Source organism: Lagopus muta, chromosome 8 (genome assembly GCF_023343835.1).
Source record: "Lagopus muta isolate bLagMut1 chromosome 8, bLagMut1 primary, whole genome shotgun sequence".
NCBI classification, from domain to species: Eukaryota; Metazoa; Chordata; class Aves; order Galliformes; family Phasianidae; genus Lagopus; species Lagopus muta.
In genome coordinates, this window is record NC_064440.1 from 3,544,825 (window position 1) to 3,565,210 (window position 20,386).

The 20,386-nt window shown below is 40.7% G+C and overlaps 1 protein-coding gene across 12 annotated transcripts in view; it reads left to right on the plus strand.

Annotated features, from left to right (window-relative positions):
* The window catches only part of GTDC1 (glycosyltransferase like domain containing 1), a 174,850-nt gene that overhangs the window by 63,063 nt on the left and 91,401 nt on the right, over positions 1-20,386 (plus strand). For 11 of the 12 annotated variants that reach the window (XR_007378524.1, XR_007378523.1, XM_048952889.1 and 8 more), the window contains one exon: positions 17,830-17,997. Coding sequence is in view for 8 of the 12 variants with exons in the window: in XM_048952889.1 (XP_048808846.1) it covers positions 17,830-17,997 (168 nt within the window). In the remaining 4 variants the exon portion in view is untranslated. Of the gene's footprint in view, positions 1-450; positions 629-17,829; positions 17,998-20,386 lie in introns of all 12 variants that reach the window. The other variant, XM_048952892.1, reaches the window with a different exon arrangement.

The following is a 20,386-nucleotide window of genomic DNA, read 5'->3' on the forward strand; positions in this document are numbered from 1 at the left end:
TTAGGAAAAACTAATTAGGCAGATTGTTGCGCCTGTAACCAGAACTTTATATTTTAATGGATTTGAAATGTGGTACACTCATTTTTCCTATTGTAAAATCAACTTTTCTTTTAAATGTCTGAAAATAGTCTTCTTGAGGAGATTATGCGCTCAGAATAAGAAAGCAGCATTTTAACTTTTGGATTCACTAAATTAGCCATAGGAGATTGCCTTGTAGACTGGGTGAAATCATTCATTCGTACCAGCGTTACGGCAACCAATTGCCAATATGTCTTATTACCTTTCTGTTGGTTGAAAGTTTCCAACTGCCCCAAGGAGGAGCTAGAATAAATTTGTACGAAGGAAAAGTATGGTTTGTGACTGCAGTGATGTTAGACTCAGGTGGTGCTCACATTCACAAACATTTGTTCGGCTCCTCTAACCTGGTATTCACTGACTGCTCTTTCGCAGGGTCTTGGGAAGTTTGAGGTGTCAATAACTGAATGAAACCTATTTGCAAGTGCTCTTGTGGTGCTGCTTTGGAATTTCATTGTATGCCAACTGGAAGCTGAAAATCAGCCCATTTGCAGTGTGGCCTGGAAGCAAAATGTTTATGACTGGGGAGAAGTCTGCCTTGAGATTCACTTGGGTATGTTTAAGGTGGATTTCTCTATAATAGCTACTTTGAACTTGTTCCCTGCTACACCCTGCTGCAAACTTCAATTAGTATTAACCTTCTTTCAGGCTTGTCATTCTGCCTTCTGTGAAATGCACTGACTTGTGGAGAAGCCCTGTAGCCAGGAGCTGTGGGCAGCAGCCTTGCGAAAGGCTGGCCAGGTTTGTTCCTGTGCTGCCAGCCCTGGCCACTGCTAGACCTCCTGTGATTTCAGAACTGTCAGCTCTGGCCTTGACAAGGCAGACTGGTGTTCAGCATCTGCTGTGACCTGTAGATTTGCACCCTTCCACATTTCTGCCGCTTTGTCTTCAGTGTGAAATCTGGGTCTGTTATCAACCAGACAGGTCTAGATAGTTAGCATGATGTCATGTCTCTTAAGCAGTTTATGGAACGAGGATGAAATTCATGGCAATAAATATTTTAGATTGTTTTTGTTTGGCTTCTTAAGGAAAAAGAATTTCCTTAGGTGAGAGGTTACTTTGTGGGCAGCTCAGCTGTAGGATGTATCAATGGTTCCAGTACGTAGGATGCTTCTTGCTCTTCATGGCAGAGGTTGAAATTGATACTTATAGTTAAGAGTTTTGTAGATTCTTGTTTAATTACAGGTCATCCTTCTGAAGTGGATGACTCATTTAGCCATCAGTGGCTGGATTAGTCCTCTATATAACTGTACTCGTACCCATTTTGGGTGTTAAGAGCCTTGAAATTGAAAGTTTCTCCTCTGCACTGTGTCTTGTTTCATGGGGTAGTACATAGAAAGCAGATCTGAGAAGGAGCAGCAAATGAGGAAGGCAAATAGTTGGAACCAGATGATCTTGAAGGTCTCTTCCAATGATCTCAATGCTGTTGCTGCTATTAATAATAGTATAATAATTTCTTAGTCTGCTAGCTTGTACTTCTGTGTCTGTATTTCAAACTGGAAAGCTGAGTGGCATGCATATTTCTTTTGATAAGATTCAGTGTTTATTGAGAATTCAGTGTGGAAGTTGGTATTTCTTCTTGATTGCCAGCACACTTGTAGTGAAAAGATGGGGCCTGGGGAGGCTGCAGCTGGCAAGAGAGCGTGGGCAGAGAAGTTCTGGTTTGTGCGTACAAATTGCTTTGGGTTCTTCAGCACCACTGGGAAAGCACAGTAACCACTGTGCTTCAGGATATTGGTATAAGAGCAGTGCTGTTCATCCGAATGAACTTTTGCTATGTGACCCTCATGGTTGCATTTGGGCTTTTAGGAGCATTGGAAGAAATTTTCAGGCACTGCTTGCAGAACATTTTGCAGATGGGCTCCGTCTTCATTCATCCTTGGTTTCTCACACCCCTTCCATTTCTGTGCTGTACCATATTCTGACATTTTAACTGTCACTGGCTTTTCTTCCTGGCATTTCAGGCTGCCTATCCTTCCCTGTGACATTGCACGTGTCCTGGTAGAAGTCTGTTGTAGGGATTCAGGTCCTAGACTTGTGGGCCCATCTTTATCAGCAGAATGCATTGAGTTGTGTTGCCTTGAGATGTAACTCAATTTGCATTTAAGTAGAGATGGTTTGAACCTTGGTTTCTGATGTTTCACAGTTGGGTGCTTTTTTCTGCTTTGTCAAGGGAGATGACTGCAGTAAGACCAGGAGCTGAATTATCCTTCTAGTAGATACAATTTCTTAATGCGAGAGGGATATCAAGCAGAATAGATGGGAGTGCTCTTGCAAGACTTCATGGAATGAAGCTGAAGTACCACTGCCAATGGGATGCATGATCCCTTCATTCTGGGTCAGGCATAGTGTGGCCTTGGTGGGAGAACTGTTTTAAAACCCAGGGTGGACATCAAGCAGGTCTTAGAAAACAGCAGCCAAACATATGAGAACTATTCTGGAAAATCCAGTTGGTGGATGTTTAAGAAAGAAACCAGCTTTCCTTCCCAGTGATGGCTGGGATGTTTGTGAGGAGGATGGTAGCAGCGAGCAGGACTGCAGTGGCTGGGATTTTTGAGTGCTGAAATTTATTTTACTTACCTAAGCTTTTAAAAATATTAATGTTGATGTGTGTTATACCATATTATCAAAAGTTTACTTTTTCTCTATCTGGCTGATGGACACCAGAATAGCTTTCAGGTCACTCCTAGCAGCTTTTCTCCAGTTAAAAACGTGTAAGATGCTTTCAGTACAAAAACCATTGCATTTAAGATATTTTTCTGCTGTGACATATGAGTATGTTTTTGCCACAGTGGCACTTGCCCGTTTTGGGTTATTTTCTGTCTATGAATGTTATGTGATTTCTTGTTAAAGTGAATGACAAGATGATGTACGACGTACTTGAGATGGTATTGAGCAGAATCTAGTCGGAAAATTGCAGTGATAATTTTCTTTTTACATCTCAAACTTAAACGCCATTGAAGAAAAAGGAAAAAGAAAAAAAAAAAAAGTGTAGCAGGCAACTGAAGAAGAGCATGAGGGGAAACCTTGAAAAATTACAGGGAAATTTCCATAACAGATACACTAGTAATGCCTGTTTAATAATGATTTCCTGTCAGGAGCTATTTTTATCATATGCCTGCTCTCTGACGTGGCATTCTATTTAACATTTTTGAGAGCCATGTTTTAATCAGATTAAGCTCAAGGAAACCGATAGGTATCTGCTTGGCTCATGGCTTCTGCTTCTGTTTCTTATTTAGTCACAAGACTATTGTTGCTGGGATCTTTGAAAGCACGTTTTGCTCCGGCGGCAGCAGGCGTGCAGCTTGCCCTGCCTTAGGAGCGCCAGTGATTTCCATGATCTATGCGCAGGGCGCACCGTGGAATTATTTTGTAAATTAAAGAAGACTGATACAAACTGTTTCTTTTCCTCATGTGATTAAGGAGCCCAAAATAGCAGTCTATTTTTAGTTCCGAGCGCGGTGATGTTTCTTAGGAGCAAACTAACCGAAAGCAGCGTGCTGGGAAAGGCTGATAATGAATAGTGTTGCATGCGAGTCCATTGGTGTAAGAGAAAATTGCCTGATAGAACTGTGGATGTTGGTGAATCATTTTATGTAGTGCTTTCCCAAGGAGGGATGTGGTGAAGGTAAAGCATAAACACGCATGTTTTTAACTTGGATATTTTCACATTATTTGATTATTACATTAGAAAGTTTGTAAGGAAAATCCCAGGTTAGATTCTCCAATATCGGGCACATCCATGCTGTGTAGCACTGGGGATTGTGCCTGGCCGTATGCAGGTAAGAACACTTAACACCTCTTTAGATGCTCTTGGTGTTTTGGACTATGGCTGTGCATCAGCTGATCTGCTTTTACTCAGCTCTATGTATTCCAGCTTTTGAGGGAAAAAATGTATTACATTTCTAATGACCTCTTTTGTCTGTTGCAAATGCAGATTTTTTTTAATTTTTTTTTTTGCTTGCACAGTAGAGCTTAGATTCAGCAGCTTGGTTTGTACTGTATTACCTCACTGTATTATTTATTTGGTTGATGTGCTAGAAACCTGCACATCTAAGAATTAATGAAGGTTATTAGTTACTTTCTATAATAAAATTAGCTGACCTTTAAATAAGAGCAATATGCAGTGGATTTCTAAGTAGAAAAATGACAGAAGGCATTTTTAATATGTTGGCCGTTTCTGTTGGTAAATGTTACAGTCATGCTATAGAATGTTGTGATGCTGTGTGTTTGCAGACAGGGATGGAATACGTGTAGTTTTCATATTCAGAAAGGGTTTAACCCTTTGGTAACTCCTTATGCTCTGCTTACAACTTGGTAACACTTCGATAATCCAGAGAGCTGAAGATGCAACTGAACATTCTGAGAATGAATGTCCTTTGGAAAGAGCAGCGGTGGGAGTTGGCTGTGGTTTTCATTAAGCATGATTGTATGCAGATTCCTCCAGTGCTTTAGCAGACAGCCTTCAGTTGCTATCAGGCGTACGTGATGAACGGCTGCTCAGATGCTGCTTGCTCTATGAGATGTTCATCTTGCTGAATTTGTCTTCCAATTGAAGCTGAGACCCGTTGTGAAATACAGCATTGCGCATGAAGTTCATGAGCCTCTGTGTTTAAGTTGCAGAGAGGCACACCTCAAGCAGGTTTCTTAAAGCAGTAATTAAAACAAACTTTCTTAATTGTGTTTGGTACTAATAGCTAACACAGGACCTGTGCTAAATAAAGGCATCGTTAATTGTGTCATTATCTGGAAAAGATCTTGCAAAACCATGAAGTACACCGTGCATTTTTCTTGTTATTTTTGAAACCTTGCTAATGTACATAACGATCATCTTCCAGCTTGTGGATTTCAGGTGAACGTACAGGCAGCACCGTGAGCAAATCTGCAGTTTTTCAAATTTCGACTCCGTCTTAAAACATTTGTTGCAATCCTTGCAAGATATTCATCTATTTGTAGCATCATATAGGTCTGTCTCCCCATCTGTCTCTGTTTTTCGTGACGATGAGGCTCTGCAACGTTTGGTTTTTTTTTTCACTTTCGTACTTATTCATTGAGCCCGCTGTAGTGCTGCTTCTATCAGAGCTATTTGTCCGACAGCTTTTATTGATCATTTGCAATAAAATAAAAGATTTTTTTCACAGGGAGAAATTTAACCAGCAATGGGTGAATTCGGTTTAATCAGATTTAGGTTTATACGGTAGGAAAGCTGGTGTAATCAGAACCCATTTATGTGCTATTAAATACATAAATTGGTAACATGATGCGGTGCCAAAATCTTACCAACACAGAGAAGAAAAAAAAATCTCACTGAATTCTTTGATGCTTGGCCATATTTATTAAGGAATCCATGCAACTTTCAGATTTGAGAAGTAGCTACTCGTCTAGGGCTCAGATTCCCTACAAATAAATCCTTATTTAACAGGATATCCCTGAGACTCTTTTTTTTTTTTTCCTTTCTTATTGGCAGCTTGACTAAAACAGTCTCATCTGGTTTAACTAAAATCTTTGCATTACTTGGCGGTGGTTTCTTTTGTACGTGGTGCTTAGAGCTCATTGAAGCTCAAACGGTACAGGAAATGCAAATCATGCAAATCATCCTCACGCTGACGATGTACAGTGGCGTGATTGAGCAGCAGTACGTATGGCTCGTGGGCTGACCACATGAAAGGAGTCATTTAAAGACCAGATGAGCTAAAGCTGGGTTAAGTTAGGCTATGTGTGAGCTTCAAAGCTTATAGAATAGCATCCTTTTTAAAAATAAATTTATTTTATTAATAACACCTGTGCCGAGTTCTTAAACAGTGAGAACATATATAGATGAACATTACATTAAATATATGCCATACTTAAATCAAAAGGGCGAAGTTGTTATTTCTGCAGAAGTGCAGGTATGCGTTGCCATCGATGGAAGGAGACCACAATGTAATACATTGCAAAACAGCCCCGTTTGGGTTTGTTGTGCTTAAAAACCCAGCTCTCCTCTGCCTTTCAGGTAAAAATGAAAATAAATGGAAGATGAAAGGGAATTTCAGCCTGTGCAGCAGGGTTAAGAGCAGGCTTTCTGCAAGTGCTTGAGAGATGAGAGGAGAGGGCGGTCGAGTGCTTTCTGTTATTAAAGACGGCGTAGGATTTCTGGGGTAACTTGGAGAAAAATCCTGCCTGCCTTTTTTCTGAAGAGCTCCTGCTGCAGTTTTGGGGCTGCGTTGAGCACAGCTGTGGCTCAGGACCCTGAGCGCCATGCTGGGTTCCTTTTGGGTTTGGCCAACTGGGGCTCTTGTGAGGTGGGCATGCAAAGTGCACCCCTGAGTAAGGGCACAAGCAAAAAGTGCTCATGGAGTAATGAATGTTTTTCATGTTGAACTTGCAACGAAAAGAACGGATGGTAATTTTTATTTAAAGACATCATTACCTAATCCTGCCTCTGGTAATACTCAACATGGGTGGCTGTTCTGCTTCTAGTGAGAGTCTTATTTCTCTCTCTCTCTCTCTCTTAATACGGCCCTCATCTGCTTTTCTTTGGTGTTTTGATGTTTTTAAAAGTTGAGATTCATTCAAATAATGTAACTTGACACAAAGCTGGAAAATGTCAATCTTGAACTGTTTCTGTGTAATGTTTAATTTTTACTTGAAACAGTAGCACTGAGGAGGTCTGGTGTGGGACAGTTCTGGACACTGCACTACATAATCCCCAGTGAATGTCATTTTTTCTATATTCTTTCACTAGTGCCCTGCTCTTTTGTCATTATTTACTTGTTTCTAGCAAAACTTATGGTATTAGTATTAGTGGAAGTAGGAGCAAGAAGGAAGGAAGTATGTTTTCATGCTTTACCTTCTAGCTTGCATCTTTCCCTTCACGTCAACCTGCAGGTCCTGCAGAAAGGGAGAGAGATTTCCCGTATTTTCTTCCAAAAAATAAAAAGTGAAAATTCAACAACCAAATCCATTTCTTGAATTGCCATAAATGAAGTCAAGATGAGAACTTGCCCCTCTTGGTGCGTCTTGCAGGCTGGGGCTCTCCTTTGTAAGTGGTGGTCGTCTATAAGTGACCATAGAGGTGAGCTGGAGTTGAGGCTTTAGCAGAGCCAGCAATGTGTAAGTTCCTCCTTCTACGCTGTGTGTTTGTTCGTTCATTGCTTCCTAAGAGCAGAAATCAAGGTAGATGAATCCTGAACTGAGGACATCCTGAAATCATCCTAGAGTGCTGCAGAGTGGAATGTAGTAATTAAATTCTGTTTTCTTGAGCCAGGTACTGGAGTTGCCTCCTATAGAGAATTCTTGTGAGTCTGCAGCTGGTACCCACAGCAATCTTCAGAGGTGCCATTGTGTGTCCTGCTCTTAGTGCTTTAATTGGAGAAGGACTGAAAATCACAGATAATATTAAACTGTCTTTAATACTCAGTGCAAGAAATACCAAGATGCAGCAGCTAGCAAAGAAAGCAGAAGAGAAATTTTACTGGTTGTATCCCTAATAATTTAATGTAATTTACTATCCATTTCGGTGTTTGGCAGGAAATGGAGATTGCTTAAATATCTGTACCTAAAAGCACAGGGCTGTATAAAGATCTTTGAATTTTAAAGTTAATTTGTTTCATCCAGTGCTCTATTGAGATATATACAGAAAATGAATCCCATATGACTGTGCAACTACCAGTGGTCCAGAACTCTTTTTGAAATACTTTCCAGAGAATACCTTCAGTCATTCTGACAAACAGCTCGAGTCAGGTTTCCTTTCTGAGCGCTCCTGAAAGGACTTGCAAGTAGTCCAAAGGCATCACCAGAAAAACGGTGTTATTTGGAAGGCCTTGACCAAAAATTTCATTTTGCTCCATTTTTGCAGATAGGAACTCTTGTCTTTCAAGCAGATTTTTAGCTATCTGTGGCGGAGAGATGCACGGTCTTCCCAATAACAAATCTGCTGTTGTCAACAACATTCCAAAGTTTAAATAGCTTAATTCTGAAGATGGTGATTCACAATCATAGTGTGGAATTCGGTAGAGGAGTGGGATAAATCTATGTATACACACATATATGTAAAATATATAGTATGGATGTGTGTTGTCTGTGCATGTGGTTAGATTTCTATGTGAGTGCATGTAAACCTATGTGCGTACACACGTGATATCTGTGCCTAAAAATACGCTATCTGCAAATGGTGCGTATGGTCTCATGAAGATAACAGTTCATTCAGGAAGTGTGTCAGGTACTGTGGTGAGCAGGGGCCATAAGATATGTAGACAGAGTGACACGATAATACGTGGATCGATTAAATCACCAGACCGTGACTTTCTCTTATCTTTGACTCTTGGGCTCTTGAGTTCTCACCATGGCACTGATTCTCTTCACGGCCTTTGATAAGCAATCTTCGGCCTCACTTTCTGAATCTTAAAGATTAGAAAGTATCTGGTATTTTCTTCTCACTCTGGTGTTTCACTTGCATGTTACTGGGGAGTAATGGGCGTTCTGTGCTGGGTGCTTTATTTAATGATAAAATGAATTCAGAAGTTTATGATGCCATAGCTGGGAGAATAATCTGTAAAATATCTGGAAGTCAAAACCCCTTTGATTATGACTTTTTAATTTACATTTTTCCACGGGGGGGAGTTGGGCTCACTTTGCTTACTTGGGCAGTGGATCTGTATGTAAGAATGGCCCAGTCATGACAGCATAGTGTTGTAGTGATCACTTCTGCAAAACTTCTAGCCAGGACCTGGAGAATGTCTCAGAAACAGGCAGAAGGGTTCACAATTGCCAAGTGCTCTCATCTGCACGTTTGACACATTCTCTTCGAATTCTCTCTTTGTTTGCACATTCTTGAATTGGTGCCCCTTGTGGCATGGCAGAAGCCCCAGAGCAAGCTGCCTTGCCCAGGTGCAGAACCAAGAGCCTTTTTTTTTCCATCTCTTTTGCTGGTGGCATTGCAGAGAAAGGCCTGTTGTGATAATGTGCAATAAAATGAAAGGGCATCAATTCCAATTACACTTAAAAAAAACATGTTACGTAAATGGAAATAAATCAGTTTATGGTATATGCCAGGCATGCTGCAAGTTTTATTTAAGAAATAGATGACTGAAGGGTTACATTCAATCCAAATGCTCCCCTTTGTGATCTTTAGCCATGTTTGTAGAGAAACCTCTCTTAAAGCACTTCAGGCTTAATTCAGAACAGACAAAACAATTATTTTTTGAAGGTTCGATGAAATATGTTTGGCAGCTTTTGAATTGAAGGAGAGTGTTTGTCTCACTTCTTTGAAATCTCACTTCATTTGGTCAGTCAGCCATTTCAGTGTAATCGTTCAAGTCTGGTAGCTGTACCACGTTCAGAAACCATTGAATAGGAGAGGCTAGGGTTGGAAATTAGCATTGCAAAAGGTGAAGAATGAAACTTTCCTTGTTGGTACAGCAATGAACATTGGTCTGCCTGCTGTCCCCGGGCTTTTGGCAGCATGCTGGTTAAGCATTGACTCCTTGCAGGTGGAGGCTTGGTCCTTCCATTCCTGGCATCACTGCAGTTCTCCTGCAGCCTCCATGAACACAGACCAGAAACATTTAAACTGTAGTTGTGATTACAAGTTCAGCTGATCATACTGAGTAATCTGCTCGCTCGCATTAAGGCAGGAAGCTGTCGCTGTGCCACAGCAAATGTGCATTATAGAAGCGTGAAAGGCTGTTGGGAGAAATAAATATTTTCACTTTCCTTATATTTTTATGTTACATTTGATTAAGATTTTCATATATATGTGTGTGTGTGTGTGTATATATACACATACACCCACAGATATATATGACCACATACATATTCATATATATATATGAAGCAGTATGCAGTTGGTGAATATATATTAAAGTTACTAAGTTATTCCTAATGTTCTGTAGTGCTGCCTGCTCCTGACAAACATCTGATACGGATCATATGCCTCTAAAAAGAGAACTTCCTCGAGCAAAATATCCTCATGAAAACAGGTTGGAGATACTCACATTCTCTCCCTCGCTCTCACTCGCATGTTACATTTTGGCACATTGTAGAAGCAGGTAGCATATCTACTACCTGCTGTTGAATGTGTTGAAGATACTGAATTATTTATTCCATCTTCTGCACTATCCAAACTCGTTTTGGGTAGTTTGACACATCTCGGTCTTCCATATGGATACTTCATGGTGACAGAGTTGCCAGCTGCTCAGGTTTTATGACAGTCAGAGTTTTTTCGAGGACTGTATTAGTTTTCTGGGAAGAATCCTGCTTTTCTTCAGGTCCGCATTCTGAAGCAGTAGCTTTGCCTTGGATTGATGCTCTGCGGTGGTGTTTGTGGGGGGTGAAAAATTAGCTAAAAGAGCATTAGCTTCCATAAAAATATTCTTAAAGAGGACTTGATGTTTATAGATTATCCGAGATGAAATTGGAGGTGTGGAATATTAGAAAAATCTGAAAGGTATTTGCTAAGAAAACTAAGTTCCTTTTAGCAATCCCCTTCAAATTTACTCTCCCCCCCCAAAAAAAAAAGAAAAGAAAAAGAAAAAAAGAAAACAAGTCTTTAAGTATTTACATATCAAAGTGCCTGAAGTAACATACCAAGCAGGTGGCAGTCAGACATGTTTTGGAGAACAGAATTTTGGGGGCACTTGAAACATAAAACTGCCAACCAGTCTGCTGAGACCCTGCCCGTCTTTTCTCTGTGATCGTGTGAAGTGCACGGCTTTTCTGCTTGTGTATTTTTTTTAAATGTAAAATGTGAAAGCTGGGATAGGATTTGAGATTTTTGATTTTTTTTTTTTTTCTTCAAAACTTTTTTAAATAAAAGTAACTTTTTAAATTTACCTCTTATACATCGAAGCATCCATTTGCATCCATTTGTGTACCCCTTTCTTGGGTTTCTTTCTTTCAGTCTGTTCCTTCCATCCCTTGGCAGCTTCCTGTGTAGAAATTCTGTGCTCAGAACAGAGAAGCACAGAGCAGCGTATGTGCACCCAATGCACAGTGTATGCCTGTGCACTGAGTGCATACCACTATAAAAAATAATACCCATAGAGTCATTACAGATGAAGTTGGATAAAATACTTGTTTTTCTTCATTTCAGTGAGTCAGGCTACCTTCGGTGGACACCATCTGATGTGGTGTAGTTGTCCTCAGGTTGCTTCTTTGGCTTTGCTATTGAAGAGCAGCGTTATGACATGTCATCTTAGGAGTTTTCCATGTTCCTACCACCCAAGAGGTGCATTTTTCATGCCAGTCACATGGCATAATTTTTTTTTAATTTTTATTTTTTGGCCCAGAATTTGACAGGTAAGAGACCCAATTAAATGATGATGCAGACTTTAAAACAATAAACAAAGCTTTGGGAGTCTTATGTGATTAGTTTGGAGTAAAAACATCAATTTAACACATTTTTCATTTAAAAAAAATTTTCACTATACATCCCTAAATCCTTTACATCCTCCCTTGTGCATTTGTTGCATTCTCTTTCTTTTTTCTTCTGTCTTATTTCCTCTTGCAAATTTGCATCACAGCATATACTTGAGCAGAATAGGGCTGTACGTCTCTCATAAACCACCCAACGGCTCCTTTTCACTAGTAGGGCATCCTGCTTTGCTTATGTTCTGCCCTAATGAGATGCCTTCGCTTCATTATTTAGTGCTGACAGGGAGATCTGAACAAGGAAGACGATGTGGGTTCGTGGCTTTCTCCTTCCCCCATCACCACAGCAAGAGCTGCTCGGTCTCGACCTCTCTCTTCATGGAAACAGAGAGCATGATGTAGCCTATGGTGAGCAATCTGGCCACTAAAGTAAAAATGTGCATCTGTCAGTAATTAATTGAAGCCAAATTTAATTACAAATCAGGGAAAGAAAATAATGCTACGCACTTAATAAAACTGAAGAAGCTTTGGTGCTGTTGCCTAAAAACCAAAGGAATCCAAACAAAATAGGGCATTTTCCAAGAACCTGAAAAGCCTCTCCTTGAAGTAGTCTCTTTCAAACTTACTTCTCACTGTTAAATGCTAAAGTAGTTTTAACTGCTTTCACTTCATTTTCAGTATCTCAAAGGACACTGAAAAATCAAAAATTAAAGAATTGGTGGTGAACCTAAATGGAGAACCTAAAAAAACCCTGATGCATCTATGTAGACTCTTGAATATTTTAAAGGTGAGGGAGTTGCTGTTTTTTGTGTTTGGTTTTGCTTGCTAATGTCAGTGAAATCAGTGAGTTAGGACTGCAGACTTTGGGAAACCCTACCTGAAGTCCTGACAGAGGTCTGAAAATGTTGGTAGAGAAACAGAAGGATGGGACCAGCAGCAATGGGGCTGGACACACAGCCCCCTCTGCTCCAGGAACGTCAGATAGCAGATGCTTAGGCAGATGGTTTAGAGCTTTGTTTGGGATACGTCTGTATGAAGAAGGGGAAATTTTGATTTCTAGGCAGTAAATTCTTTTGGAAAATGGAACCGAGGTCTGTGACAGCAGGAGGAAGAATTTCAACTCTTGTCCTGAGTACTGTACTATAAAACAAGGAAGAGAGGATGTCATTTTAAATACAAGCGTAACAAAAGGCATGCGAAGTATGAGTTTAAAAGAAAATATTCATTTATAATGTATTTCAATGTACAAGACTAGCTCCAAATCCCAAACTATTGAACTGGTAGGAGCCATGAATATCTATCGCTGTGCTCTGTACAGTAATTACAGCAAGAGGAAAAAATATTTTTCTTTACGATTAATATTTGTAAACGCTTATGAAACTACATAACAAATAAATAAGACAAACACGTGGGCTAATTAAGATGAAAGGCATGACAGCCCTTGTGATTTGTTTTGAAAAATAAGGCATGTTCGAGTGGTAAGACTTAATTATTTCTGTAAACATTTCAAATTACGCTCTATCTATAAAAGTGTAATTTACGAGATGTGTATTATAGGATCTATAAGCATTTTTGACATTTGTGCATTGCATGTCCAAAAAAATTAGAGTTAATTTATATTACGTTGTGTACTGTCATATATTATCGTTGATCAGTATTTATTATTTGGAAATTCAGGAGCATCTATTGTTCAGTGGGAGCTGAAAAAGCGTTTTGTATCCGATTACTATCACCGTATTCTTGGTAGAGTGATAAAAGCACACATTCTGCAGGTTGATCCTGAAAGAATGTGTGACACTGAATGAAGATAACTGGTCTGTTTAGCATTGCACATGTTAATAATGCTATTTGATGTGTGGATTGGAGTTGAGAAAGACACCTTTAAGGCAAATCAGTGGACGTGTCCAAATGACTGGATTGAAACCACGGGTGTGCTAGGGGATGAGATGGAGGAACCAGAACCCTCGGGTTTGTTCTTGAGGAGCATGAAGACAACGCAGGCTGGGTGTTTGGGAAAGGCTGTGTGGCTGAAGGTGGTGGGCATGGTGGAGCTCAGGGAGCAGTGGGGTTTGGATGGTAACCAAGTGTGGAGCTGGGTGTTGGACTCACTGGTCCTTGTGGGTTCCACCAGTGTGTTCTATGTGGATGCTCATTCCCTTCCCTCCAGTAGTGCCCCTTGCTAGGCTACAAGGGTCCCAGTGCCAATCAGCTGTGCTTTCGATGTGCTCTGTGCTGGAAGCTCAGCGAGCTCAAAGGGTTCCGTCTCCGGATCCACAGATAGGTAAATGTGCATTGTGTGGTCTCCCAAGGGGAAGGCAAAATGTGTTTTTAGTTAGGTTGCATGGGGATTTAATTGAAAGATTTAGGGCAGTTTCTTAAAAGAGTAAATCACGGCTACGTGGCACAAAGATCTATCAAACAGAACAAAAATACTGTAGCACCTTTACATTTGTATTTTGCTTGGTATAAATGGAAACTGAGGCTGATACGTATTGTTGGCTGATGATATAAATGCTGTTACTATTTTTTAATTTTTTTAAAATTTTAGTCCTTTTCAGCTTTTTGAAATTAAACAATGGGCAAAGCAAAGGTCAGGTCATTCTGCACACACAACGCTGCTCTCAGTCTTCAAGCCTGCTCGGCCTCCTTGCCATGAATATTTGTATGAATTAAGCACCTGCTTAACTTAATTCACGTAAGTAGTTCCTCAGAAGTCAGGAGGACAATTAAGTGCTTCAAATTAAGCACAAGCGTAAAACCAGAGTCTATGTAGAGGGTGGCCCTGCAGTCTGGCTGGCCTCCAAGGTGCTGGTGCTGCTGGGCACCACATCCTGATGGCTGCAAAGTGCCCAGGGTTATCCTGGGGAGGACAGCTGGGGCATTACCAGCATGACCTTCAGCTCTGTGACACTTTGCACGTTGTATTCATGGAGAGCTACTGTTGTATTATGTGTTGCAGCAGTGATAGGTTTGGATAAGAATACTGTAATAGCAGTTTAAATGTGTTTTTTTTGTGAGGTGGCAAGCTAATGATGTAGCAGTTAATTTGAATTTAGCAGACGTTTTAAATATAGGTTTCTCTTACAGAGACAAAAGTTGCAATTTAAAGCTCTTTGGTGGTCTAAAAACAGCTTAATTCTCTAGTAGCATGGTAATAAGTACTAATCCAGCTTATACAGTGATTGTAGTATGTCATGTTTGTGAAAGATTGCCTAACTCTGCTTTCTCTGGGTTTTATGTTAATTTTTTTAAATTAAACATAAAACCTTATAACATCTTTATGCTGAGATAAACTGTTCAATTTAACTTGTGCTCAAGCAGCAGCTGTCAGGAATTATCATGTTTGGAGCGTTCTTGCTATCACCTTGTGTCTCTACCTCCCGGATACACTCGGTGGGATGATAAAGCTCACCTTGTTAGGATTTATTACTTAAATAATAACCCGAGGTAAAATGAAAGTCAGTGTCACATAGAATGACAACTGACATATATTTATGTCTCACGTTACATTATAATAAACTTTCCCTTCTTCCCCTTGTAATAGGTGTTAAGTGGAAACCCACGGCAGCGTATCCTCCAGTGCCCTGCACGAGTCCATTAGCCACGTCCACAGCTGCTCTGTGGGCACGTTCACAGTGACTTGGGCTGTCAGGTGCTATTTAGGCTCGCAAAGCTGGAGAAAGTGCTTTGTGCTGGTAGTTAGCAGCTATTATGCCAGCAAAGAAACAAACAGAGGAGCATCTCGTGCCCATTGAGTTCGGTTCTGGAAGCAAACCGAAGGGCTGAGAAGTGATGCAAGTGAATGAGGAAAGGTGTTTTCTAACGCTGTTACCAATTCAACGCTTTATTTGCCGTAAGAAATGTAAACAGTGTCATTTCAGCTTCTAAATCAGAATTTTCTAGTAATTGCAACAGTTTTCTCTTGGCACTGGTTTATGTATGAGCTGGGCAGTCCTAAGCGATCTGCTTGTTAATTCTTATCGCTTCTCATTTACACTGTGGAAAATTTAGGTCTGGCTCTTACACGCTTCCCAAGTTTTGCTCCTTTTTGCCTTAAAAGAAGCCTGCCTCTGGCTCTCTGCAATAGTGCTGTTGTATTCAATCACAGAATCACAGAATGGCCAGGGTTGGAAGGGATCTCAAGGATCATGAATCTCCAACCCCCCTGCCACATACAGGGCCACCAACCTCCACGTTTAATGCTAAACCAGGCTGCCCAGGGCCCCATCCAACCTGGCCTTGAACACCTCCAAGGACGGGGCATCCACAACCTCTCTGGGCAGCCTGTTCCAGTGCCTCACCACTCTTTGGGTAAAGAATTTCCCCCTGATGTCCAATGTTCTGTGTATTCAATCACAGAATCCTTAGAGTTGGAAGGGACCTTTAAAAGTGATCTAGTCCAACTCAACTTCCTTTGATTTGTCTGCAAGAATTACATTCCTTTCCTGTGGATATAAACATCTTTATTCACATTGCTCTGCATTTATCCAACTGAGTGGATTAGGATGCTGCAGAGCTGTGTGGCTGTGCCCAGGCTTCAACCTCAGCTCTTGTTGTCTCATGGCCCTGACACCTACACCATGTTCTTCCCACCGTGGCATTTGTGTCCTGCTCTGTGCTGCTGCCCCTGCTTCCTGTCCCCATGAGCCATCTTTTCCTTTCCTTCCTCATTCAAACACAGCTGAGTTTATAGGCTCTCTCTTGCACCAGTTCAGTTTTCTTCCCAGCTCATTGCAGAAAGAATTTCTGAGATACCTGTGGTATGAAAAAGAAAGGATAAGCCATGAGGCAGTCCAGCATTTTTCCAAGCAGCCATTAACCTTATTTTTGCAGTCTTATTGCATGTTAGGTGCATTGTACCTGGTGTAGGAAGCCTTCTCCCATCTGCTTGGAGCCTGGCCCCAGTCATGGTGTGCTCCATGGGCTGTCATTCCACATGGCAAACAAGTTGTGACTTACCTTACAAGTGCTTTCTTGGTCTTTGGGTGGCTTGTGGCAAAGCAGTGCTTGTGTCTTCATTGCTATTCTGTTTAACAATTCCTTTAAAGTACCAAATATTTGATGAGCAAAGCAGTCACATTCATCTTTTACTTTGGTAAGCCTTTCAGATTAGCATTGATTTGCACTGATGAAGACGGATGCAGGATGAGTTCTCTAGGAAGTGTTTGTTCTCTACATGCAGATTACTTAGAGACAGTGTGGGTAGTAGCAAAGGTAACATTATGGTACATATATGATATGTGAGTGTGGATATTTGGGGGAATTCACAAGTTTTAAGTTTGATAGACAGAGTTGGAAGGTTATAATGTTAATGATGCGAGCTCAGCTGTATTCTTGAACAGTAAATCTATGTAAAAAGAGGAAAAAAATTGAAAAGATTTTAGAAAAATGAAGCTTTTCACAAATCTTGAAATTCTTGAAATGGCAAATAGCCCCCAAAAATGTCAGAAACGTGCTATGTTAAGAAGTACTGCATTAAAACTTAATGTTTAATGTGCAATAAAATACCTGATCCCTATACTTTTTTTATCCTTAATGATGAGAAATTTATAACATGAGTGTCTGTGGTTCTCTAGAGTTTCAGGATTCAGTTGATTTGGAGGCTGTGCTGACCAAGGGACAGGAGGCACTCATATAATTGTGGAGAAATTATGGGAAATCTGCCACTGTTTTCAGCAGGGCCACAATTTGCTATTATGTATTTAAATAAGCCCATTTTCTGATAGCCTGTTAGGTTATACAAGGCTGAGATACCAGCTTGTTAGTGTTGTTTGTGCCTGCTTAATATACCTGATGGATGTGAGCAATGTTGTAGACTGTGGAATAGCAAGAGTGCTACGGCGATACTGGGGTGTGAGGGTACAAACATTTCATATATAGGATACCTTAGAAAAATGAGAAAATAAAACATAGGAAAAGGGTGAAAAAAGAGACTACACTAGATAAGTGTACTGCATAAATCAAAAGGGTTTATGTCATAACACGAACATGTGCCATTCCTGCTCATATATTGAATTTCAGTAGTTGGTTGCATAAAGAAGTAAAGTGTAATGAAACTGGCAAGCAAAGTATTCCCTAGTCAGCCTTATCTTTGTTCCATTTGTCCTTCAGATACAGCTTTTCTTGCCTTTTTCAATAAAATCCATCCAGCTTTTTTATTTTGCATCTCTCTGTAACTGAGCTGGGAAGACCAATGAGATTCAGTGCTTTTCTAGTTGGGTTCTTAGCAGCTGCTTTTTAAGAGATCAAAACTTCGAATGCTGCTACATGGTATTAAGGCTTAGCTATTGATGTGTCCCTATAGGGGTTATGTTTTTCTTGGGGGGGAGAAGGGGAGGCGAAGGGTAAGGGGTGACCCCTGTGAGCATGCTCACAGGCAGTAAACACTGCTCTCCTTGTTTCCAGGATCCTCTTTGCAAGCTCTGTGCTTAACCTGGCTGAACTCGCTGCCCTGCGCCCTGACCTGGGCAAATTGAAAAAGGTCCTCTACTTCCATGAGAACCAATTGGCGTATCCTGTCCAGAAGTGCAAGGAAAGGGATTTCCAGTATGGATACAACCAGATTCTTTCATGGTATGTGTTTCTCACACCTCTCTGTGTTGTTTAATGTGTCCCTCTACGTGTCGATGCTCAGTGTTGCCAGCCCTGAGGAGTCCCCCTACACTGAACTGAAGAGATTGTAGCAAGCAGAGGTACAAACAGCATCCCAAAGAGGAGCTGAGAAAAGGGTTCTAGCTAAAACCACATCCTCTATCCACTCATCTCAATGTATAAAAGAGCAATGAAACCAGCACCAGTGGTGGCTGGAAGCCCTGCCCACAGCATGGGCATGGAACAAGGTAATCTTTAAGGTCCCTTCCAACCTGAGCTGTCTTGTGATTCTGATGGGCCACTTGGCATACCTGGTAGTTCTGTGGTTTTGCCCCTATCTTGGCTGTCATGAGCAAGATGCTTTGTTTCATATCTGCTTAGCAAAGCCCAGCTAAGCACCTCCTGCTTGGCCATAGCTTTTACTGCATCCAACTGAAATTATAGAGGGTTTTAGGGAAATAAACAGAAATTAAAATGTAATGCTGCAGTTTTCTTGTGAAGAGAGGGCAGTAAACATACCAGATAAATCCTTGTATTTTTTTCATCTGGTATTCAGAAATTGTGCAGTGCTAAAATACCCAGACATTTTAAAGGCTGCGGTCCTTTATTGTTGCTAAAAACAAATGTATTTCTTGAATCTAAGTTAATGAAAGAAGTTAATAACCACCACACTGAAAGGCTTTGTGGTTAGACTCTGTACAAACCTAAGTGAAACAGCAAAACTGAGTTGCTCTGAGAACTGGAATAAATTGATTTGAATGATCTTTTCTTTCCTAACTGCTATTTGGAGAATTCTGAGGACCAGGAATTGAACATTTGAAGGTGTAAGTTAAGCTTTTGTATCATTATAATGTAGGCCAGTTGATAGTCAAATTTCTCAGGGTACACTCTGGCCATCCTGCTGCTGCCACTGCTGCATTTGCACATGTTTCACTGCTTGAGCAGTGGAGTGGGAGAGGATAGTGAGCAATCCAATAAAGCTTTAGCAGCCATTTTCAGATTTTACACCATGAAGATTTCTTTTTGTGGCACTGAGGTAAGGAATATTTTTTTATGTATGTTTTGCTTTCTTACGGCAGTTATTTTTCTATTGTATGCTGACAGACATTATCTTCAAAGCACACATTTTTAAAATCATAAAATTCTTTTGCCTCACCTCCCCCTAAAAGTCTTCTATAGATGCTCCATTCCATTTCCTTCAGCCTCCAGTAGCACCTCTGTATAATTATGTAATTTCCATCTTTCATTTTTTGTTGCTGTATAAACCCCATTTTTAAGAGCAAATGAAAGCCATCTCCTCAGCGCAGTGTGTAACTACCCAGTGGTCATCTGCAAGGAAATGCCATCTTCCATCTTCCAAATCTGTTGGAAATACTAGAAACACGAAAATACATATTTCCAGATCTATCTTTATATCGGTATATTTCCAACTCTATCTTTCCATGCTGTTTTGCATAGATGTTTTGGAGAAAATTGAAAGTGGAGCACTTGGAATCTTCTTGAGTCGTTAAGGGAGATTTTATTTTCTCCTTAATGATTCAGAAGCGTTGAGATGATACTGGTAATAAAGTCATACATTTCAATGGTGGAATTCCTTTCCTTGTAGCTGACTGGGCTGCAAGGATGACAAGGGCATTCAGGCTTGCAGTGCTGTGCACAGCCTCCAGGATGAAGCTGAACAGATGAGGCTCAATATATGAGACAAAGAGAGGTGGAAATGTTTGGAGCCTTTGCTAGGTGCCAACCTTACCTTCATCAGTGCTGCATTTGCCAGGGCAGCCAAGGCTGTGTCAGAGCTTCCCATGCACAGTTCCAGATACTTCAGGGCCTTCAGGGACTCGGTAGCTTTTTACTGTCTCCTGACCAACTCTCAGTTAAGGAATATTTCTTAAGTTACTATTTCAGCTGCTTCTGAAATCTCTTGATATGCTTGATTTTAGAAGACAGCGCTAAGGAGCAATACAACATATTAATGTACCAAACCTTTTTTTTCTTTTTATTTGATTCTGTGTACTATGTGGTATCTCAGTTTTGTTTAGTGCGTGTACTTTTTATGCACAGGTTAAAAAACAAAACCATTAATCTTTGTTATCCCAGTCCCTGCCCCACTTGGCCAGTCAAAGTTAGATTAACCAAAGGTAAGTTGTCAGAGAATGGAATCACATAATCATGGAATGGCCATGGGATGAAAAGGACCACAATGCTCACCCAGTTCCAACCTCCTGCAATGTGCAGGGTCACCAACCAGCAGCCCAGGCTGCCCAGAGCCACATCCAGCCTGGCCTTGAATGCCTGCAGGGATGGGGCATCCACAGCCTCCTTGGGCAGCCTGTGCCAGTGCATCACCACCCTCTGTGTGAAAAACTTCCTC